This window comes from Drosophila rhopaloa, unplaced genomic scaffold, assembly GCF_018152115.1.
Source record: "Drosophila rhopaloa isolate 14029-0021.01 unplaced genomic scaffold, ASM1815211v1 contig_47, whole genome shotgun sequence".
NCBI lineage: Eukaryota > Metazoa > Arthropoda > Insecta > Diptera > Drosophilidae > Drosophila > Drosophila rhopaloa.
In genome coordinates this window covers 1,521,955-1,547,048 of record NW_025335142.1, presented here as the reverse complement: position 1 = coordinate 1,547,048, position 25,094 = coordinate 1,521,955, and the positions used below count along the sequence as shown (strand labels likewise).

The 25,094-nt window shown below is 37.1% G+C and overlaps 1 protein-coding gene across 2 annotated transcripts; it reads right to left on the bottom strand.

Annotated features, from left to right (window-relative positions):
* Positions 1–1,361: 1,361 nt before the first annotated feature.
* Positions 1,362–20,394, bottom strand: LOC108038298 (cyclic AMP response element-binding protein A). Of its 2 annotated transcripts, XM_044461558.1 has the most exons (7): positions 19,412–20,394; positions 7,849–8,059; positions 5,355–5,845; positions 4,892–5,135; positions 4,665–4,816; positions 3,466–3,609; positions 1,362–3,340 (listed from the first exon to the last, which is right to left on the bottom strand). In XM_044461558.1, exons 1-7 carry the CDS (start codon positions 19,463–19,465, stop codon positions 3,146–3,148), a joined length of 1,491 nt encoding a protein of 496 aa, XP_044317493.1. In that variant the 5' UTR covers positions 19,466–20,394; the 3' UTR covers positions 1,362–3,145. The 2 variants fall into 2 exon arrangements, with proteins under 2 accessions (XP_044317493.1, XP_044317492.1); XM_044461557.1 differs by having other exon boundaries at positions 4,665–5,135.
* Positions 20,395–25,094: the final 4,700 nt, after the last annotated feature.

Below are 25,094 nucleotides of genomic sequence, written 5' to 3'. Positions count from 1 at the left end.
CTTCCGAAATATATAAAGTACAAATTAGGAAAATTTTAATAATACAAATATTAAGTTAAGCCCATTCGCTAATGGTAAGTTAAATGTATTTTATTTCTATCACTAAGTTATCGCTTTTTGAAAGTCTACTTTAAAAAATTTGTTTTGGTATATACTGATAAGAATTGCCTTTTTTTATGTTTTTTTTATTTTATTAAACTAATTATTGCAACTGAGTACTTACATTTCTCCGATATTTAAAGTCAAAAAGACACGCAAGAGCAACAGTTCATGTTGCTGCAACATTTACCGGGCAACATGTTGCATTTAAGCAAAAAACTTTTATAATGTTTGAAAATTATCGCAGTAGATGTGAACTTTAATTTCTGATAAAAATATTTTTTTTATGATTAAGGAATATTTAAAAAATACATTTTGGGATTTTATTCCTTAACGAAAACTAAAGCTATATCTGCGAATACAATTGCTGATTACCTAGAATCAGACAGTTTATTTTTAAAGGAATAGGCCAATTTTATGAGCTGTGTTTGTAAATCATTTTTCTGAAACTTCTGTCAAAAATAATCTTATATTATGAGTTTTTATGAAGACGGTTGCCGAAGCGCAGACGAAATAAATTGGAACTTAATTTATAACTTTTACTTTTTACTTAATACAAAAACTTGACATCGGGCCGGCAAAAACAGCAAAATAAGTAACAGAAATGTCCGCCCATCAACAAAGTTACAAAAGTATGAATTTAAGCCATGTTATTACTTGTTATGTTATTCATTCTTGATAACTTTATAAACAGTATCTCTAGATGTATATTTTTACCCGTTTTAGTTAAAATTATTTAACGTCGAAAAAAAAAACGTAAGACAACATAAGAGTATCGATTTTTTCCCGGTTCCATTTTTAACGAAAGTTTTTGTTACAATTTCGGATCTTGATCTCGGATTCGAATTTGACCTTTTGAATTGAATTCGACGGTTGAGGAAAATTACCGATCGAAAATGCGGAAAATCAAGGAAAAACTAAGTAAGAAGCAGTTTATTTAGAATTGAAAATTGAATTTTTATATCGCACAAAACAGATCTTGAATTATACGTTGGAAAGCAACGAAGGCTTGTCGATTTTCCTATTAGTTTATTGTCGTTCCATTTTAATTAAAATAAATTAAAATTATCACTACCTACCGTACCGTCCGATGTCCAATGAAAATCGACCGATTTCTGAAATTCGTATAAATTACTAAATTCCAGAGTTTATGCTTATGTTAATAAGACAGCCCTCTAAAATTTTAATTTATTCTTATTCCTCATCGCTAAAAAATAATAACCACTTTTCCAAATATATATAAAGTAAAACACACACATTGCTGCTGTTGTTATGGTTGTATGAATTTTATTTGGAATTGCACTTTCACTTTTGCCAAATTACAGCAACCAATCATAAAAGTTTTACAATTTTTTTTGGATTTATTTTCTGGTTTTGTTTTTTCCTTTTCAACGTTAAACATACAATATATGCGTTTAAAATGCTATAGCCAAAAAATAGTATATAGTCGTACATTATTCATACTTGTATATATAAATATATCATAATGTATTTCTCAAGTTTTTTTTTGTAATTTGTTTAACGCATTTTATAATAAAATAGTTTTGTCATTGCACGAGCTTTCCATTTTTTAACTTCAATTTTTTGTTTTCGTATTTTCTCTAAATATTTTTCTTTTAAAATTTTACTAACAATTGCACAATTTCGTCCGCTTGATTTATACACACATGCACAGACATACATAAAAATAGCTAAAATATTTCGTATAGATATTATCGATTTGATAAGAAATCATCAATTTAGGCTTAAATTTTCGTTTAAGTAATTTTGTTTATATAAATTCAACTAATTTAAACTAGAATGACTCATTCAGAACGCTTCGGAAAGAATACAAAAATATCTGTATAAATATTTATGCCAAAAAATTGCACTAGAACGTAAAACTCAAAATGTAAACATAAAAAACAAAATCATTGCTGCGAAATTTGATTGAATTGGGTTTTGCTCTCTATATCCCTTAGGTCAGTGCAGCGCCTTCTTATAATATAAAACTTAACAAACAATAATTCATTTTCATAATTGGCTCGGAAATGGTTTAAATCGCCAGGCAACGCGGCAGGTGGAGAACGGAACCGAATTGGGGATACGGATACCCATTATAAATTCGTATAATTTCCATCTATCGAAACTCCATTTTGACGGCTGCTGGCAAACAGATGATGAAGAGAAACTTAAATGCTGCATATAGACATAGTTCGTTATATAATCCTTCTACATAGCTACACATTATGGAATTGTTTAGGTATTTTCTTTCGTTTCAGCTCGTTTGTTTTTGAGAAATATCGTTTAAAGGAACAAGAGTCATGCCAAAGACAGCACAGAGATTTTGGGCTCCGGGAGTCTTTCGTTCATTCATTCAATCATTATTAAAACATAATGTACTTGTCGCCGCTCGTAGATCAACTCCAATCTGGATTTGATATATAATTAGAGCCCATTCGCGATCAGCTATATTTTGTATATTTTTTTTGTTAACCTTTTCAATTCTTTGCTGTTTTTTTATGTTTTTGTTTTTGGTCTGTTGATTTCGTTTCATTACAATATTATTATTTAGCTTCTCTTTAGACGCTTTCTAGATTGGCTTCTGCTTTTGAGCTTCTCGATTGTAATTGTAATTGTAATTGTGGTTGTAGTTGCAGCTGGTCGTTTTGCCTAAGCTCTAGATCAAGTTTATATAACAGGAATGCATGACTAATATACATATCTATATAATATAGGTCCTACAAGTAGCTAGGATTACATACACATTAATTATACAGTTTTAGTTATGGGCATCTAGGCAGCTTAGCCTTGTGGAATATATGGTGCGGTGGAGCAGGAGGGAGGGGAATGTTTACCGCTTTGTGCTAACCAAAAGCCGAACAAAAAAATTCATCAAATTTCCATATCATCGCATAAATTCTTGAAAAACTCCCAGACTGATTGAAAATCGAAACAAAGGACTGAAGACATACACGTATAGATCTACAAATAACTCGGGAAGGCGGGCAAACAAGAAACGGATCCGGGATCCAGAACCCCTCGAATTCGGGGATTTGGACCGGACTTAGGACTTTTTCACATTGTGCTTGCTAACTAGGGCCTGCAGTTTGTGCAGCTGACTAAGTAGATTGGCATTGGTCTCCTCCAGCCCCTCGAGGCGCTTCTTGTAGTCGTGATTCTCGGTGACAAGGATCTCCACGCGCCTCTCCAGTTGGTCCATGTACTCCTTTTTCTTGCGGCGACTCTCCTGAGCAGAGATCTGTAAAATCACAAATAAAATTAGTTAGATTTTCTTTCTTAAAGCTGGTTGTAAACGGTGAAGCGGCTACTTCAGCTGAACCAGCCGCTGCGCCGTTTACAACCATAGTCTTATTTTGAACATACTTTATTCTTGATTTTGCGTCGAATCTTCTTGAGCGATTTCTCCTCTGCTTTGGTTAGGGGAAGCTTCTGAGGGATAGGATAGCCTTCGGCCAGCAAAGTGCGTTTCTCCTCCTCCGTGAGCAACAGCGTCCCAGTTGAGCCCTTCTGCAAAATGCAATTATATTTTATATTAGACCATTGTATTGCACAAATAAGTGTATAATATCTTGCGAAATCGCCACAGTGACTAATTCTAATTTTCCAAAATTTAAAAAAACGTAGATTAGTTTCTTCACTTCCCATGAGTCATAGGATTTTGAATTGCCTTAAGCTGATTGCCCTATATGTATATGTTTCAAACTAAATAATTATTAGAATTATCAGAAAAAATTCAAAATAATTCTCGCTTTCAAGAAATTAAATCATTAAATAATGAATAATAAATATTTATAAGAAAAATTTTCAAAATATCGACCTCATTATCAAAGAGAATAAAATAAACTTGTTGCTTAATAAATTTGTTTCCTTATCAATTTTTATACTGAAAACGAGTGTTTAATATATTTGGTTAAATCTTTAATAAAGATAATGGGGTCTTGTGAAAATAGTTTTATTTCTATTTTGTATTTATAATAGCCTTTCATTTTTAAATATATTCATATAAATTAAAAGAAATTGTGAATGCCACAGTCTAGACTTGTAAAATCCCTGAGATCTTCAAATTCCAAGCCACCCAACATTTTAAATGGAGCTAAGTAAGTTTGTATGGGATCTTTTATTTAAATATTTAAAATAGTTTTATGTCTATACTATTTGGTTGGTTAAAAAAATGAGCCTGTAGATAGGCAACATTTTTTATAATTCAGCTATTAATGAATTTCCTTTTTTATAGAATAAATATATACATTTTTACAAAAATAAAAAAAAAATAAAAGAGTCTATTTGTGATTGACTTTTACGGTCCATTTTCAAACGTGAAATAGTATTTGTACAAATATTATTTAAAAAAAATGTAAAACAAAAAAAAAATCTTCGATGTGTGTATTTGATTCAATATAATTATCCTAAATTGAAAATACAGTAACATTTAACATTTTTTAATGTATTATATGATTTGAATATCAAATACAGAAAAAATTTGTTTATGTGACAGAAAAAAATTTGCATAGAAGAAACCAATAGTGTGTGCTATTAATTGGGTGTGGAATGTTCGAACTTACCGGCTGCGAGCTAATCAGCGGCGTGTGGATCGGCTGCCGTGTCGTGGTGGCCGTTGTGCTGGAACTGGATCCTGATGCGGAGCCGGTGGACGAGCGCGTGATGCCGGCAGCGGTGCGGCTGACCCGTACGGATGGCGATGACTCGCCGCCGGCTGCATTGGCCACGGAGATAGAAACGGAAGCGTTGGGCGACAGGGGCGAAAACAAGTGTTCCGGTGTCAAGTTACCTTCGGAGTCGTCGCTGGGCAGGGATGAGGGCGGCGTCAGCGGGATTCCATAGCCATGGGCATGCGACTTGCCGGAGCTGCTGCTGCTGCTGCTGCTACTGTTGCTGGTGTTCTGCTTCTCGCTCTTGATCTCCATCTTGGCCACCAGCAGATCGCGCTGGCCGAGGAGCTGCTGCTGGCGCTGCTGGGACTTGATGAGGCTGTTGTTGCTGGTGCTACTGGCGGTCAGCAGGAGACCACCGTGCTAGGGAAGGAATGGAAAATCAATTAATCGGTATAGTTAGGAAAAACTAGAAATATTAGTTTAGAAAATGTTTTTAACTAAGAAATTTGTTTAATTTTCTGTTAAATTATATTTTATTTTCTTAGTATATTCAGAATTTCTAATAATTTTATAAATACCCAAAGAATTGGTCCGAATCAAACTAAAATATCAATTTCTTATACCCATAGTTTCACTCACCTTCGGCTCGAATAGCATCTCCGACTGTAGGTGGGCCAGATTAAGGCTGAGCTGGTGCTGTGAGCTGCTCGCTTGGGAAGTGGGACTGGCGGGGCAGCTGGAGTCCGGCGACATGGGCTCATCCTTGATGGCCGACTCGTCGATCTCGATGTCGGAGCAAATGTCCGGCGACATGCTGCCGTCCCGCATCGACGACACCGAGGAGCTGCAGTCGTTGTCGTACAGGTGCTGAGGTAGTTGAAAGTGCTCCAGATTGGCCACCACCACGTGGTGTGTTCCGGATCCGTGGTGAGGATGCTGCGCATGCAGGCCCTGCAGGCCGGAGGATCGCGTCAGGTCCGCGACGGAGCTGTTCAGGGCGGGATTGCTGCTCAGGCGGCCGATCGCCGTGGCATGCGTGGGCGGGACGTGGAGGGTCAGGCACTTGGGGTCGATGGTCACGCGCCCGCTGGTGGCCGTCTTCGGTGAAATGGCGGGAAGAAAGTCCATGTCTGCGGGGAGAAAGCGGGAAAAAATGAGATAAGTCTATCGAATAAGGAATAAATTAGGAAACTTATGATATTAACATTTATTTTTGCTAAGAAAAAATGGTTTCTGATTCATTTAGAGGCTCTTCATACATTCTCAATATCGATTATACTTGTCAAAAATACCTTAATTATTTAAACTTTTAAAGTTTTAAAGTCTTTAAACAAATAACTTAAATGTATTTTTTAAATTTATGGTCTTTAAACTCAGGTATCTGTATTTGCATATAGAAAATTAATGATTTCGTACAATTAATTTTACATTTAAAATTTACCAGCTCGGAAACAGTTTTAAAAACAAAAAGAAAATATATTTTTAATTTGCTCAAAAAAGACTTAATCGACACGTCATCCAAATCAACTGCCAACAGCTTTTAAACTAAATATGTAGATATTTGTACAACGGCAACACTGCGTATGAATAATTAGTATCGAAAACAAATTGTAAACTTTTAAAAAGCTTTATGATTAGTTTTGCAATGTAAAAGTAATTCTTTATTTCAAACACATTATTGTTTTGTAAATACATTAAAAGATTTTGTTGTCCATTAAATCTAGAGATTATGTAAAGAACATATTTTGTGAATTAAGCAAGTAACTAGATCCAAGATAAGAGCTAGAAGCTCAAAATGAATTCATGAGATCACATTTTCAATAATCGGTTTTAATTACTCCAATTCGGTTAACGTCGGTTTAAATCGGTTTCAGATGGACTAAGTTAATTGTTATTTTCCCCAAAATAATTAGCTCGCAGCCATATTTGCTCTCACCTGTTTTTTTTTTGTTCGATAGACAATGGTCAAAAGCAAATAGAGCAATATGTGTGCAAATATGCTGGCCAAATATTATTGCGACTAACCCACATAATTATGCAAGAATAGGAGTTCTATTCTGTAACTGAGCAAATACCAGATCACTTTCCTTTGCCAGCGCACGCGTCAATTCCCCGAGTTGCACTTGTGTTTGCACTTGATATTCTGTTGTTTCAGTTTTTTATATTTTTCTGGCAAAACTTTGCCCCTTCCACTCACCCCCCTCCACCGTAGCCTCCACCCGCTACATGAAAAATTTCGTTTTAATTTTATTTACACAGTTGCCGTACAGTTTCCATAAAATTACAAATAATAACAGAACGAAAAAAGAGAAGCCCAGAACTCGTCTAGGGCAATTATACACAGTTTCTGCCTTCATATGTACATACGAACAACTGATATCGCGTCAAAGTACAAAACTTCATGCACGAGTACTGCGTTAAATTGCTAAATGCTACCGCGACACTAGAAACAGAACAGACCGGAGCTGAAACTGTTTTTCAACTGTTATTCTTGTCAGCGTTGTTTTCACTATGTACATGGCCTAAATTAACCAACTGCCAACTGTGTTTGGATTGCTATTTGGGGCTTACGGCCTGCCCAAAAAATTATGAGTGGCTCTATGTCTGGATGCAATTGCCCGAGTTATCGATAATCGCTCTGTTTCACTCGATTTGGAATTTAGTCGTTTGAATTTTTTTGAACCATCTTTCTTTGCTAACATATTAAATATATGTTTATTTTATACGATTCAATTACATAAGTATAATTGAGCATCACTAATCGTAGAAATTATTTTTTCGATAAGGAAATGATAATAACGATAACAACTTTTTGAGCAAATCGCTTGGGTTCCTATAACAACAGTTTACATTTTAAAGGTAATACCTTTCATAACTACTGAGGAAATAAGAAACAATCTTAACATATAGCCAATTGATCCATTCTTCATTTGTAATGACATTATATGTTGTAGGAATACAAACAATAAGTTGTATTTGATCGATAACTACAAACGATAAGTTGTATACGGTCGATAATTAAAATGTAATGAATGTTGAGTTTTTTAAATGATTTACTAGGTTTAAAAGATAATAAGAACTATACCTATAGCTATTGAACCACATCATTCCTTGGTAAAATAGTAATACATACCCTCCATCTTGGTCTGCAGGCTTTTTGGTGAATCGGGCAGGGAGTCAACGTCGCTGCTGAGGCTGTAGGAGTGCTCCGTCTTGATCGGCTGTGTGCCATTGAGCAGGGCATCCGAGATGAGCTTGTCGTTGAGTATGACGGTGGGATCTTTGACGTCGCGTTCGAACAGCCAGTCGTGCATATCGTGATCGGGGCTGATTTTCAAGGATTCCTGTAACAGTGCACAAAAAGCGAAAAGAGAAAAAATTAGAAGCGAACAAATGGTTTGCAATTAGTAAATGTACAAAAGTCATTCATTGTCGTGTTGCACAGCGATAGCACGCTTATATAATTAAACACAAAAACTGAATGCGAAAAACAAAGGTACAATTGCCAAACCTACATATATACGACCTATGGCAAAATCGCACGAGAATCGCAGACCCAAAACGCAATGCAGATAACTCAAAAAATAATGTATATATATAAAAAATGATTTGATTTCAGGAGTACATATATAGCCCAGATCCCGACTGCCCATGCATACGATGGCCTCTTCAATGGAACGTGGGCCATGCAATATATTTTTGTTGTCAATCTTATCAGAAGACATTTTACCGTCCACCGCGATCGGCGATTCGGACGTACCCTTGAAATATTTGTTGTTGGGCGGGGCAATCAGTAGAGAGAATTATTTTAAAGTTATCAATCGTTAAGTCATTATTTTCGGGGACTTGCAAATCAGTGATGGGAATTATTCTCACCTGGGTGGAGTACAATCTTCTAGGTTATGTAATCGGTGCTTGAAATTTATGGTGTTATAATGGTATTGGTAACTCAGTGGGTATTCCATATATATTTCAATGATCTATATATATTTCTGAATGATTTTCTAAAATTAACTCCTATATTATGAAGGCTTTAAAGATGGCTTTTTTTATTTCATACAAACATACTTTTAAAAATGTTTTGATGATATTTTTAAAGCCCAATTATAGTTGGTAGTTCAATGTGAATATCTTTTTACAAGCTATTTCTGTTTGGAAGTATATTCGTCTTTAAAAACTCTGAACAATTTTAATGATTGTAATTCAGGAATATGATATGAATAAAACCGCTTTTAAACATGGCTTTTTACCATACATTTGATATAAAAAATTAATTTTCTTCCAATAAAGTGCTCATTTCAAAAGATTTAAAATATATATATAAGGTTTTTGAAGAAAACGCATTTTTAAAATTGGGTCCTGAAGGACCTTTCGATGACAGTTATCGGTCATCGTCCATTTAAACTTGTCAATCTAGTTTTGGCGCGAGTTGTTTGGCAAATGGTTAGCAGAAATTTCAATTAAGCCTCGCGAGTGAAGTGAAGTGGAGTGGAGTGTGCAAGATTGTAATTAATTATAATGAACAGACCCAGTGTTAAGTGTTTCGATGCGGCGATGAGCGGTGGAACCAACCTTGGGAATCACTCACAATCGGAGTGCAGCACAAATACATAACTCAAACGTGTTCTATTTGCCGCCAAAAAATCCAAAATCACCGAATGGAATGGTGAAAACAAACAGCTCCAGAATAAATTTGGCTTGGCATTTTGTTTTAACGCTAAAGCCCGCCCGATGATGTAATTCCCGAATGTGCCAGATTTTTGGACTGGATTCGCTTAATTGTCGCCAGGCATAATCTACGGCAATAAATTGCTGACCCATTTAAAGGCGGCAAATATGCACATGGATATAACTATATATTCCAGTGAGTGCCTGTCTGTCTTACTGTCTGTCTGCGATAAAGAAGTGCATGTAATTACGCTTTAAAAACACATTTGTATGTAAAAGAAATCCCAGTCGCGCACCGCCTCTAAAAGTTCACATTCTAAGCCAAGTCAAATGGAATCCAGTTTTGGCCATAAAAAAAAGGGAACGTCGTGACAGCGAATGTCGATATGTAAGCTGGTACGACTCTTCCCGACTCTTTTTCGGTCTTTGGTTCTCCAAATTCTTCAGGTTCTTCGGGTTCTTTCACACAATCCGCCGTACAAGGCACATACCCGTAAACCTAAACATTGATTACCATTTGATGTGTTTATGTGGTACTCGCATTTACGAACGAGGGTGGTTTAAGCACTGAGGAAGTGTAAAGAGCGATATATTCAAGAAACTTTCACTCACACATCAAATATAACACTTTCAATATATAATATCCGGCAAACTAAAAAAATAATTCCAAATTTTCATTTCTGTGTAGTCGGCCTACTTCCAGTTTATTAATTTCCATTAATCATAAACTCTCTCTAATCATATTAAAGTTACAAATTGTTGACGTGCCAAATTTTATAATAGAAATGTAGGATAGGGATAGGAAAGATGAACAAAGGTGTAACCACAAATCAACGTTAAAGATCTACTTTTTTCATATACGCCATATAAAAAGCGTACTATATTCGTTTAAAATTCGAGTTGCAAACTGTTTTTTTTGTTTTGTTTGGGAATAAAAAGAGTAGTAGGTTTTTCTTAAATACAAGTTAGTGGAAATGTAAAATTCAATATAAAATTTTAACTGATATGAATATTCATATATTTTATAATTTTAACTTCAGAGGAAATAAACACAATCGGAAATGAGAACGGGGCTTTTAGTTTTTTTGTAGTAGAAAGTAATTATAAATGCATTTATCAACTAGTTCATAAAGCTACTGTTTTGAAATAGAATTGTCGTAGATCACGGATAAAGGCTGTAAACAAGTTTTAAATTATAGCTTACGTAATAGCTCAATATTTTCCGACAGTAAGCGAAGTTCCTCGAAGTAATTATATTTTACTGATAGGTAATGATATTTACAAATAAAATTTATTGGTTTAGTTTAACAGAAATATTTAAACCCATCGATTTAATATTTTTATGAGTAAATATTAATAGAAACTTGTAATACACTTAAGTTGTTTTCTCTGTCTGATTTATTTCAACACTTTGGATAGTGTTTCTTTTTAATTTTGATGGTAGTCTTAATAACGTTGCCAGTGATTAGCAAAAAATGTAAAATTGCAAAAGAAAGTATGACATTAGGCAGCAATTTCTCTTGACCAGAAACCGACTGTCAGTCGATGTTTACTGTAATTCATAAATTCTCAAAGCCAACGAAAGTATGGAATAACCGAGAATTAACGATCCACTCATTATGCTAATACTCGTGGGCCGGCCCTCGTACATACATATTTGTTTTTTTTCGTTTCGTTTGGCCGGTGCATTAAAACACAAATACACAAGTGCTTTCTCCGCATTTTAGCCGTCGCCACACATCGGGCCAAGAATCAGCAAGCAGTATGGTATGGTATATAGTATACTACTTATAAGCACCGAGAAGCGTAAATAAAACGTGAGTGTGCGTGTATGATGAGTTCAACGAACCCCGGGAATTGTTGAGAATTAGCAATTCTTGAAAAATGCTACCAAAACGGGCAACACACACACAGATACTACATACAGATACAGATTTACCAAGCAGTCGTACAAATATACCCATCGGCCTGTATACAAATATGTGCGAGTATGTTGCTGCCGATGATGAAAGAAAGAAGAAAGCCAGGAGAAAAAGACAGCAAAAATGCTCGCAGGCATTTGCTACCTCTTTTGTTAGCTGCTGCGGATCAGGTGGGGGCATCATGTTCGGGAGGGGGGTGATATACACACAGGGAAATTCCACACACCAGTTTGGCTATTCTCTACATCATATCTTATCCTAATTTTTGACTGTATTCATTTGATCGCAAATCATATCTAATAATAATAAACTAAAAATCCAGTATCATAGTCCTCAGATAACAATTGTTTATTTCCAATTCTATTTATGTCAGTTGGATCGCAAGTCTTATCAATTTTAAACTGAAATCGGTTTCAGTCTAAGCAGTGAATTTAACATCCTCAGAATCAATGAGCAAACTACATAAATGCCACAGTGACCTTGTCGGAAAATTGTGTAAATCATAAGATAAATATTGGCTTTTAGTATTCGAGTTCATTAACTTCAATGAAGTAAGTAATGGGCTTTTGACAGTGGGTTATGCACATAGAAATTAGATTATAGTTTTTTGCAACCGATTACTGAAACCAAAATAGTTTAAACCAATAAACGAAGCAATCGAATAGTGAATGCATAAGAAATTGTTTTTTTATTTTGCTAATTTTCTTTAGCTGTCAAAATAAATTGTTTGCGATTTTGGTATGACTTTTATAATATTAAATATTAATCATAGCTTAAATATTTTAAACTCTTCACACCACTCCAAACCATTGTTAAGAAATTTAATTTATAAAGATTTATTATTACGTTATATTAAATGTGTTTAAATATTTTTCCCCGTGCACCTGTAGCACCGTTTGTTGCACGTTTCAGGTGGGTTTCGCCGCCTTTTCCCTGCCACTTCTCCGATTTGTGTGTTCCAATGAAAGCGCGGCACCGGTGAAATGGCTAAGGGCGCCTTCTCAAGTGGAAAGCGGTGCGGTGCGATGCTCGAGTTGGAGATGGAGATGGAGTTGGACTCGGAGTTTGGAGCACCTCTTAGGCCACAAAAACCGCTTGAACGCGGCTAAGCCCGACTTGACTTCACTTGGCAATCGATTGCCTAACCATCGGCCATCGGAGGAGCCTGTGCAATGCAATCATTTGACCCCATTTCGTTGGCGATTCACAAAAACCTGTTGCGACTGTCACGTGCAGAGAATTGTTCTGCGAGAACGTTGCTTTGCCAGTTCTTCAGGTGAGGTGCCTCGCACGTCACTTTGGAACCCGATCAGGCAAGCTACTTTGGAAACGATAAAGGCGGAATAAAAATACAAAAAAAATACAAAATCAAAATAGCCGCCGGAGGGGTTTTCTTTATCTTACGGCATTAAATTAACATACACACATGGGTGTTGGTGTTGCCGGGTCTCCCGGTTGGCCATTATACAATTTTATTCAAATTTCCAGTCTTCGGGCATGTCTCTCCCCGAAAAAAAAACAAGAAAGGGTGAAAAAGAGCCACAAACATACAAATTCATAAAAATAATTAAACTGGTTATAGTTTTTTTTGATCGTTTGGTTTGGTTTCTCCTCTTTCTTCTTTCTTTCTACCTTTGTATCTCCTTTTGGCTTTTATTTTTTGGCCTTTTTGTCTATACATTTTTCGATTTTTGCTTTTTTGCTTGCTCCACAATTTGGATTGATTAAATAATGTTGCAGCAAGCGAAAACCTTTCACATTTATAAAACTGCAGCCGTGTGCGTGCGGATCATTATGTATGTATCGTTTTCTTTGTGTTGTGCACAGCATTTTTAGCCGAGTCTTTATTTCTTTCCAATTTTTATGCCCAAGCTGCATCATTTGCCGCTGGTGTTGGTAAAGTGAAAGGTGCTCCCACAATTCAAAAAGAGCAGAAACCAAAAAAAAAACCCAGAAACTGAACTGCCTTTTAACTTGAAAAATTGCTACGGTTTTTTATTTTGGCCCGCTTCGGTTTCGTTTTTCGTGAGCGTGGTAAATGGTAATGGGGCTACGATGTAAATGGCCATCGTCAAATGGCTTTGCCTTGAAAAGAAAGTGCGAATTGGCCAGCGATCCCTGCCAGAATCCCATACAAATGGGTAAATCAGCAGGCAAAGTGCACTCAAATATTACGTATGCGACATGTTGCACAAACAAATGCAAAAGCCAAGAGGCTCTGAGAATTCCATGACGTACTGGCTGCGCTTCTTTGCATTACGTTCGGTATAAATATAACCTAATATGTATAAAAATAGCTGGGTGGGTGGCGGTCCAATGCGGGCTTAGCTTATCGCCAACATATGTTTGTGCGCCCTCGTGTGAGGAAAGTACGTAAGCAGCACGTCTGACGTACACACCAACAATTTGCCAAACGGAAATCATTGTGAAAGTAACCGAAAAATAAAAAAAACAATAAATAAAGAAAAATGCGAAAAGGTGGTGCAAAGACTCCTCCATTAAACCCCCACAGCCTTCAGTTATCCTAGTCTTTGAGACCTGGCCGTTGATAGTGGGTGCTCAACAGAGATGCGCAAACTCAAGACTTTTGATCGTCTGATGCCTTTCACTAAAAAAAACATTGATGAGCGGCCAAAATCGTTCATCTGCATATATGCAAAACAGACATGACCAATTTGGCAATGCTTCGGATGAGTCAGAGAGCTGGGCGACCTTATTGGAGAACCCATAATGAATTCACTTTCAAGGTTTCTCGGAAAGATAATGCTTGAAAAATGTGCTGTCAGCGGGTAATTACGGAATTCTAGGCCTCTCTAATGGATTTTGATAAATTGTGCAATATATTTGGGTTTCTGGGGAATCCGATTAGAGGACATTTTTCGGGGGTCCATTATTAATTGATTATCTATATTGAATTAAATATGAATTGCAAGAGGTTTCTTCATTTAATTTAGTCTTTAATTTAACTTTCTTGATAGTTTATAGTTTTTACCATTTTTAAAGCTTATTTTGTTCATACATATCTCAAATGAACTACCAGTAAGCCCTAACACCAAATATTGGTCTGATAAAGTTTTATAATTAGGGTCCATTATTTTATAAGGTTTAAATAAATTAGTGGTATCATCTCGCATAACATCCCATATTATACTTTAACTTGAAATGGTCTATATATCTACATACGTGAGTTTAAAATGTCTTATAGCAAGACATAATCTTTTTAAACTTTGACAAAGTTGTCTTAAGGTCTTTAGGTCAAATAGGTCAAAAATGTGTTATAGCCAGGGGAGGTCCTCAAACCCTTCCACCCCCTCCCCCTAACACTTTGGGGCAACTTCCTTTCGCTTTGTTTCTCCGCCTCCAAAAAGCATCCAACTGTTGCTTCCTTGAAGCCTTTAGCCTGTTGCCTGCTGTTACACTTATCGTATAACACTTCATTAGTCCTGGCAATATGTTGCTACGCCCACGTCCACCCCACAAACACCTCGACCCCCCCTCCCCCATTGCGAAGGCGGCTGTAACATATTGTAAACTCAGAACGGGTCCATGAATAATTCACACTGTCGGGCTTTCTTGGCCAAAACACAACACAACTCCTCCGACGTCCTGACATTGACGTCAAAAGCACAAAACGCAAACAGCTGGCCAACTGGCCGCCCACTCTTTTGTTGGCTAAGAGAGCCTTTCGAGACTGGCCAAGAAGAGCGAACTAAGAGAGGTCTCCTTGGACTGCGCATCCTGCAACGCGCAGCGCGTGTAAATCCGCATGAATGGCCGACATGAATGGGAAAATATATATATATAGATATCGAGAAAGAGAGTGGAGCCAGCGAGACTGGCGCACATGTAAACCAATACTATGTGGGGGCACAAATTTAATTATGCGCGCTTTTTTCGCTGCCTCGCCATATGCTTGGACTTTTGGCATAGAAATTGTGTCGCTGGAGCGGGCTAAATTTGCAATAGTCGCTGGGTTTCTTTGCATTCGCTTTGTGCTTTAACCTGTTTTGCAGATTGCAACGCTCCGGCTCATTGGAAATGTCAAAGTTAAGCAATACACCAATACGGATATACGATACATACAGATATAAACAGATATAAAGACGTTGATAGACCATATTGAAAGTATCGTCGTGCATAGCTCGAACTAGTTATTCAAATATGCTCTCGGGAGTCAAGACTTTTAGCTCTCGAAACTCTCGAAGTCTGTTGCCAAGCACGTTTTTCTGTTTTCTGTTTTCCGTTTCTTGTTGGTAGTGTTCTCGTGTGCATTTTAAATAGCGGGCCTTGCATTTGGCCGTTAGAAAATCTCAGTCTAACCTCAACGAAATGCACATTTGCATTCACATCGGTAATCGGGCTATATAGACCATAAAGGGTATCGAATGGGCCAAAAAGAAATTGCTAATACCATTATGCACGCCCCCTTTTGGACTATGGATTCGCGTCTACATTCTGCTTATATAAGCGAAAGTTAACCCACAAAAGAACAGCTCTGGAAATGTCAAAAATATACATATCATTTATATTTTTTGTTCTTTTGCTTTGCTCGTATCTTAATGGAAGTGGTGAAAAGTTGCTGACTTCTTGACTTCTTGTTAATGCTGCATTTTTCCTCTCAACCTCTCTCTTTTTTGTTTAAAACAATAATATATTCTGCTTTACGTTTAGGAAAGTCACCAGCGCTTTGACTTTGGTCAGCATTCTTCGGTGAAGGCGAATGCAGTTTGTTTTTTTTTACCCAAGGTAATCTTTTCCGGTAGTTTACTGCTACCAGTAAGTTTGACTGGTCAAGAGCTTCTTCTTTGAGGCAAAATCTCCGACGATCTTGAATACTTTTAGTTAAAAACTTGGCTTTGTTTCCCCTAGATTTCGCTTTCTTTTTAGACACAACCCTTTCATATGTATATTGTATTCTATATAAGTATTCCAGGGTACATAGCTAAATATATAGAAGATAAGCCGAGTTCTAAATCCGCTTTATTAGGCATTTGTGTTTCCATGTGCCTCTTATCAATAGAATGTGAAAATTAAAACAGTATTTTCAGCTTCCAACAGAAATCATTTTAAGAATTTATTTTCTTATCAAGGCTGGACCAGAATCGAAAGTCGTTAAGTTGAAACTTTAGCATATTTGCACTAAATATTGTTGTTTGCTTCGGAAACTCTGTGGGATTGCTATTCTTAGTAAAATGGATGACCGGTAGTCGATGATAACTGATCAGTGTTGTTGTTATTATAGGTTTTCCCCTGCAATCGAATTTCACAGAATTCCCCGGTCACGAATAAATATGTGTACTTGTGTAAAGCTTTAAAGATTCTGCTGTGTCAACTCTTCATTGCTCTCAACTGATAGAGGGGGAAGCACTCGAAGATCTCTGTATGAAAAAGGGAGGGGGTTTCTTGATAACAATGATCGGAATCTCGGCAATGCGGAGCACGTGACATTATCGCAGCTCTCTGAAGACCTGCTAACCCCTTTTGGGACTTTCCAAATTTCGTACCCTTATTAAAAGCGCCTTCCAATTTATTAAATTGATTATCGGCAGCACGTCAAGTCAATATTTTTAGTTTTTTGTTTTGGTTCGCTTGCATGGAAAAAAATCCCATGGCATCATAATTATTATTTTTTTTTGTTTTTGTCACCCATTTAAGTGGAAAATGGTGCGCTTGGCTAATCAAATTGGGCATTTCAGCGCCTTATCTTAGCGTTAGTTTATTTTATTTTTGGCTTTATTTTTTTGGTTACAAAATACTTTGTGATAAGATTGTTGATTTGCCTGAAAAGACTTTAGAATGATAGTTGATATTATTAAAATAATGCCAAAATAGGAAACTGATTGGCTTGGCCTAAGGATCCTTCATCGGAATTTCGTTATCTAGCCCTGGGGGATATCTTGACCTGATCGTGATCTTTGCTTCCACGACATTGGAGGGTATTTGAGCGGCGACTTCCCACAGAAACCGATAGTTTCTTGTTATGGGCACACACAGGCATTTGAGATACTTATGAGGTAATTGAGCGCACGCCCCGGGTACGGGTACATTGTACCGCTTACGGCGGGAAAAAACACAAGCCAACAAAACCTATAAAAACTGCACGCGCATTTTCCCGGGCATTGGGCCTATTTCGGTCCCTCCGTCTACATTGTCTACAAGTCGAGTGCAGTCAGTCGACGGCGTGCATTATTATCGCCTAATAGTAATGACACTGACGAGCCATACTCTATTTGACTTGCTGCAAAGTGCAGCAGCAACAGCAGCAGGCGAAAAAAGTCATTACTTTGCATTTAGACCAGCTGATAGCGACCGCTTATCAACTCCGCATGCGGCCTCCTCCCATGCGGCAATAGATTCTTTTCTTTTGTGCTCGGCCAGCAGAGCTTCCTTTACACAGAGGGAAACAAAATGTATTAAAACAAATAAAAAAAAATAATAATAAACAGCGGCATGATTTGAACTCGGACGTTACTTATCGAAAGCAGATGCTCTACCCCCACCTATTTTAAAGAAATGTTAATTTAACATTAATTTAACACTATTCACATTTCAAAATGATATGAAATCATTTATTTGGCAATAGAAAGTGATAAGAGCCGATTGGGCACACTTTGGGCGAAATACATTCTATTATTTGGTAAAACTGTGGATGCTTTAGCTCTAACATTGATTCATATTTTTTTGTTGGTTTAGATATTAGACATAGATGATATAAATATATGTTTTTCTCTGTGTACAACAGCAAGAACAAGTGAAACTGACGGACGACATATATTCATTACCGTTTCCGCAGCGATAAGCACTAGACGACGGCATATACCATCTATGTATGAGTACTCCGTAAACGAAGCTCAGTCCCAGCAAACTCATTTCATTATAGTGAAACATTTTATGAGTGCGCGGGGGTGATAGAAGAAACTACGAGTGACAAACAACCAAAACAGAAATCGTTCGCTAATGATAAATTTCTTTTAATTTCTTGGAAAACTCCAATTATCACTATCGGTTAACACAAAACAACTTTGTAGGACAGCACAACTTCTAAGTTATGAACAGAAATGTTTCCTGACTGCCAGATATAGTCGTGCTGCTGCCTCTTATCAAAAACACAAAAAGTCACTAAAAATTGTCTCTTCTCCCAAAAACGGGAACGCAACTGCCAAGATAGAGGCCTTGAGAACTGCCTTTTCTTTTCGGCACCATTCGATTCAGAGGCGTATCATATCTATCTAAGTATTTTGCAAAGGTTCGTTGTGTAATGCCATTGGGCTCGGCACTCTAAAAACGTCCTCCACGAAAACATGAAAGCAAAACTGAGATTCTGGGTGTGTTGTATATTACGGGTGTCTGATTGTCTGGTAGCCGGGCCATTCGATTAGATTTTCGTTTTTCACTATACTCTTTTTTTTCGGTGGGTTGGTGTGCGGACATTTTTATGAGGTTGCTTGGGACAGGTTTGATCGTAGGCCAGTTTGGTGATCGGCGTTCTCTCAGGTGACCGCATACATATAAATGCAAACTACTTAATATGCAGAGAAGAAAAAGAAAACTAGCTAAGGCCTGTGGGACCCTTAATTTTATATTTTTTCTCCTCATCAAATCGATCATTATACTTAGAATTCAGCTCATGAATAAGTTCACGTTTTTCTCCCCAACTGATAAGCTTAATGTGGGTCATTAAAAATGTTTTTCTTTAGGTTTTTAAATGCAATTTCGTTTCGTAGAAGCACGACTCTTACAAGTTTAAAATGTATACGAAATGACTTAATAATCGTGTTTGGAAGACGTCTCTAGTCAAAGATCGGAGTTCAAGTTTAGTCAAAAAGTCTAACCTTAGCTAAGAAATTTTCACATTTATTTCTGTGTGTTATGAGTAGTCGTCAGTATTTAGAGCTACCTAAGTATATCTCGAACAATTTCTTATCGTTTCGTTCAAGAGTTGTCGGCTTTAACTTTCACATATGTGTATTGCTCATATCAAGCATACCTGCTGTAATAAAAGCTCTCAAGTATCAATGGGTATGCCTGATATATAGAGGTTGGCCCCAGTGCAAGGTGTTTTTCGCGTTTTTTTGCTTTCGAGTGTGCGGTAATTTGAACACTTACCGGATCTAAGTCGGAGTCCCATATATCTTTGAGGTCGCCATCGTAGAATTCCATGGTTCTTGAGATTGGCGCTTTTGGACGCGCTCTAAGAACTCTTTTAGTTGATCTTTCGGTTCGGGGATGGTTTTGATGGTTTGATTCGGTTCCACTTGGTTGCAGTCACACTATTTTAACCCACTTAAAAACTGTCTTCTTTTATATTTTTAGCTTATACTATTATTTTCATACGATTTACGGAATCCTCTCTTGCTCTTGCTTTAATATACTTAATCTTCTTTACTCCTCGTCGAGCTCTCTTTTTTACCTCTCTTTTTGCTCTTTTCGAAAACGAACAGTTCTGGGTGATGACTGTTGGTTGCTTCTTTATAACACTTATTAAGGGGAAACCTGTTGCTTCCAGAGAATGTTTTCACTTGACATTGTTATAGTCTGCTGGGTGTATTGGTGTTGTTGCTTTTGTGTGTGTGTACCGGGCATTCATTCGTATTGGTGTTGGTATTTGGGGTGTATCTGTGTGTACGGATCTAACTTGGTTTACAACTGTCGGCTGGATTTAACTTGTTGCATGCGCTTGCTTTTTCTTGTCGGATTATTTATTTGGCGTTAACATTAATTGAATTATTAACTTTTTCCCGATTCTCGGAAACACTCGATTTTCATAGAAAATAGTTATTATATTTTGATTTCAAACGTTGATAACCATATAATTTAGTTTATTTTGGACTTGATTACGATTTCAATTGGTTATAATTGAATTTTTTAATGTGTTTTGTGTGTATGATGGAGCAGTAAACCGCATTTAAAATGGCTTTGCTCGGCCCGTGTATAATAGCATTTAATATGTGTAGTTAATATTGTTAACTTTAGCAGTAATATTTGTATGTTTGGATGTATATATGGGATGGTAGCACACAATTAGAATAAACTGTCCGTAGTGCGACTGCAGCCAAAAACGGTACTAAACTAAATGTCGGTGAAATTCTTGTGAATGCGAACGAACGAATCGAAAACGTCAGTGCGCTGCCGACGTCGCTGCTTCGCGCTTGGTCCTCTCTCTTTCTCTCTCTCCGGCTCTCCATCTTACTCCCTTCACACGCAGCCACATATGGCCGAAGAGAAAATATCTGAACTGTCAGGCTCAGGCCCTCTCGCTCTGCCTATCTCTGTTGCTCTCTCCCCATCTCTCTCTCTCTCGAAGCTGACAATGCCGGCAAACCGTGCTCAGAATTTTAGATAGAAAAGCTCGAACAAGTGATACTCCTACAATTGATATACATATTGTATATTAAACATAAAAAAATATTGTATAAAAAATTCCTGACTTATGACCTCTTAAGGCTTTTATAAATATTAATAACTTTTAATTGATATTAATAATAAAAAAATTGTTAGATTTCCTTTCATAAATATGTAAAATTTCATTTTCTCATTCTAAAAATACCAACCTTAACAATTGAAATTTGAAAAAAGCTAACTTCTCAGGATTTTTGATGTCGAAAATATGCCAAGTCCATCTTAATACTAAAATGGTGGAGATACAAATTTGATGCTTGTTGATGGATTAGTTCCTTTAAATTATGAATTATTTATATCCATCAGTCAATATTTCAATTTTAATACCTCATATTACAGAATCCAACGTTTAGTGTAAGTTATTGGTCCTAAAACTACATTTGAGGGGTTGTTGTAGCTGAACTCGAAAATCTAATAATATCCTATCGTTTCAATTAATATAGGGAGTTCTAACGTTACTCTAGATAATTGGGGTTGTTGTTGGCGAATTCAAAAAGACTTTAGATGAGATACCTTTTTTTATTTATATTCCCATGGTTCTTAGCCACAGATCTACCCTTGGTACTGTGTAACATGCGGGCAGCCGGCTTCAATAGTATCCGACTCTCTCCCGAAAAACAGTGCTCTTAGTGAAACTTTCACGCTCTTCGTGGCTTTGAGGCTTTGGGGCTTTGAGAAGTGAATGTAAGTCGATTGTCGTAAGCCGGCTTTGACGTCGATCCGAGACCGGAGACCTGAGGCACCCGGAGCCGCATGGGAAAGGAAAACAAGTTTCTTCCGACGCTGACGTCGACTGCTCTGCCGCCGTTGCGGCAACATTTGTTAACCTGTTTTTTATTATAGATTTTTTGTTGGTACGGGCATTTGATTTGGCCCGGTGGAAGGAGGAGGAGGAGCAGGGGTTCGAGGGGTTCCCCGCTCTGCAACCAGACCCGACTTTTGGTCGCTGCCGCTTGGTAACACTCGCTCCGTTGATCTTGTCAACTTGACCAAGTTATTTGAACTATGCACATGTGCAGACCAAACCGAGAGCTGAGCCTCTTGCTTTGTCATTTGAAGGCTGTTTGCCGGAGTTTCGCTTGGCTCTTGGGGCTTGGGCATGAATCTGGGGGTATGGATCTCGGGGCCTGGACTTCTGCCACTGCCACTGCAACGCAGCAGCAGCGTCGACGGCGCAAAGTGAATGTACTTTCAAACCAAAGATCCGGTTTAAAGCTGCCCGGGCAACAGATACAGCATTCAGACGACGACGACGATGACAACGGCGATGTTTTCACAAAAACGCTTGTGTAATACATATGGAGGGGCATAGCTATAGGTATAATTCCGTGCATGTCATGTATCTGTATCCCACAGAAATATACACTCACAGCTTTCGGCCACTAATTTCTTATTTGTTGCTGTGATTTTGATTGTGTTCATTTAAAATTTGAAAATCCCCAATATGGCTTACATAGCAAATCGAAACGGGTTGCCCGCCGCTTGATTATCGCATTGAAAATCCCCATAGACAAGCACCCGACTCCCAGATCAATGGGCTCTGATAGCTGGGCCAACAAGACGCCACAAGGAGGGATCATTATATGCCCTTTATTTTTGTGGCAGAGTACATTGGTTTGCCCAGCCATTTGGTCACAGAGAATTTCTCTAAATTATGGCATAGAAATTTGTTCGCTTTATTCAATGGAGAAGATCGGTTTGGTTCGCAATCCCCAAAATATTTCGTTACACTTTCTAATTGGGAAAAGGTTAAGAAGACGATCTTGTCAAACTTGATCGATTTCATGGCTCTACATCAATTGGTTGTCGGTGTCAATTCAAGCGGTTTATGTTTATGGCAAATTCGCAAGGGTAGCCTTTCCCTTCTTGTTTCAATATTTTATGTATATACCCTTACATACTTGAATCACAATCCCATCAACAACATCATCAATGTGCATTGTGAGTGTATAAACAGCCAAATGAATTGGTTAAGTGTGTGAGTGAGTGTTTTGTATACTATACAGAAAGAAAAATTAGATTGATATGATATGATGATCAAGTTGATGATATATACTCGTATGCGTATATAGAAAATCATTTTAATTAAAGAACATGAAATATATATACTTTTAAAACTCTCTTTAAATTTCAGGAATCAATTTAGGGCTTAAATAAGTAAAGTTGCAGCATCCATTTTTTCTAAAATGGCTCAAAATTGATTTTGGGGAAATCTATAATCCAATCCGCTTGGCTTTTTTATCTTTAGTATTTTTACAAGTCATAAGATCAATTCCACTTTCAAAGTACTTTTGTACAGTTTTAAATTAAAACATTAAAATTCGTTTTATTAGTCAGGTAAAATATAGAGATTTATAGGGCAACGGTGGGATTTAATCTCGGACTTAAGCCATTTTTTAAATCTAGATAAGACAGGTGTAGAGCTCATACCGACTTAACGTTATTCGTGTATCAAAATTGTATGAAAATCATTGAAGTATTTTTACTTTGCATAGATCTCTTTATTTTTTTCGGTGTAAATAAAATTTCATTTGCCAGTCGCGAGACTGTGTGTAATAATTCGTCATGCTGGCCGCATTTGAACCCGCATAGCTCGCTGCCTCCGTCTCTGCCGGGCAAAGTAAAGTAAAGCCGAGCCATGCCATTCCCAATATTTCGTACCCAACACCGCCCCTAATTTGCGAGGCAGATATCAGATATACTGAATGCCGGTTCTCTTAGCTCCGATCTACTACTCTTTTTTACTCTCTTCACGGATCTGATCGCACTCTGCCGGCGACGCTTCAAGTGGTTTTTACAGTTACATAGTATATAGAGAAAGAGATATATTGTGTCTTATGGCTGGCACAAATATTTTTCGCCACCGACTGACGCTTATTTGTATATTTTTCTTTTTCTCTTTTAATATCACATATATTTTATTTGATTTGTGAATCACATCAAAAAAAAAAAAGCAAAAATTTGGCTATATGGGTGTGTGAGTTAGGTTGAGTGTTCACTGGAAAAATAAAGATACAACTCAGTTGGCGTGGAGCGGATGAAAGACGACAAACGGTGTAGGTGTCTGTTGGTCTGAACACTCTCGTCAGCTTTTCTTTCCTGTTTATCTGCAGTTATATTTTAATCTGCACTTGAGATTTCTTTTAGAATATAATTTAGCATTATGCCAGCAACTCATGATTAGATTCCATGGCTGTCATACCGTTGGGGTTGATAATTTAATAACTTCCCCTGTGAATGAATTTTTGCTATTGCGGATTCTTGTTATCATTTAAGATTCCCCTAAACGAACACAAACACTATAAATATTTGCTACCATGTTTTGAAATTGTAAAGTCATACAATATTTTGAAATTCGTTAAAAGTTGAACGCTCCCTGCTATCTTGCCTAAGGCTAGTTTTCCACTAAAAGATAGTGGATAGTTTGTAGATAAGGATTTCTTTTTCAGGACACAAAGGACTGCCTATCTCCGCGGTAAAATGACTCATTTGCTATCAACTTTTAGGGTCTCTTTCAATTCCCAGCGGGTCACAGCACATTCTTATCGCCAATTATTTTTTTAGCATAAATTTCACTTGCCTGTGGGCACTCCCTTAAGCATAATAATGCAGTATATGAGTAGTTTGAACCAATGTTTAAAAACATATTTATGTGCCCACAGACTTAGCCTTTGAATTTTGAGCTTAAGTTGATAAGTTTTATTTATTCTGTACATTAAGCAAAAATTCTCTTATTTAATGATATGCTATTTTTAGCTTCGCATATGAAAAAGCAGCTGTGCCTGTGGCTTTTGTGCGCTCCTCGGAAAAATACCAAGAAAATGCATAAAAACATATGCCATGGCATCTAAAAATATGTGCTCGTGTTTAGGTATGACGACTTTCCCATAAATAATGCAAAAACCAGTGTGTACCAGGACATTGATCTTGTTCAGGAGTTGTTAATTGGCTAAGACATTCAGCACTTAGTCAGCATCCAGCGTTCTTTGTGCCATTGACGAATTGTTATTCTGGCTGAAAGCGACAGCAAAATAAGCCGCACAATACTTTCTGACCTAGTTCCATCATTATCACTTTTTCAAAAGCAGAGTTGAAGATCGCAGGCAGTAGTATCGTTCCAGCCTTTTAGAGATACGATACGCATTTACCCCTGTCTAAAAATAATAAATGATCTCATTTGTTATTCTCCTCTCCCTCAGGACATTTTAAAACGATCGTGTCATCGTCACATCTCCAGCCACTTGTTTTGGGCATTTTAAACGATATTAACACACGTTTGTAAATAAATGTACATGTGGATTGAAAATTAAATACACCATTCTGAATGTGAATGTGAATATGTATATTCTGTCGTGTAAACATACGCAACGCAGCAGACATTTTGCCGTCG

Bases quoted from the DNA above. Each gene is read 5' to 3' on its own strand.
- LOC108038298 (XM_044461557.1), bottom strand. From the start codon at position 19,465: ATGGAATTCTACGATGGCGACCTCAAAGATATATGGGACTCCGACTTA. The intron at 8,060-19,411 runs GTAAGTGTTCAA...GCACTGTTACAG, and splicing joins GGGACTCCGACTTAGATCCG to GAATCCTTGAAAATCAGCCC. The intron at 3,341-3,465 runs GTATGTTCAAAA...GTGATTTTACAG, and splicing joins GACGCAAAATCAAGAATAAA to ATCTCTGCTCAGGAGAGTCG.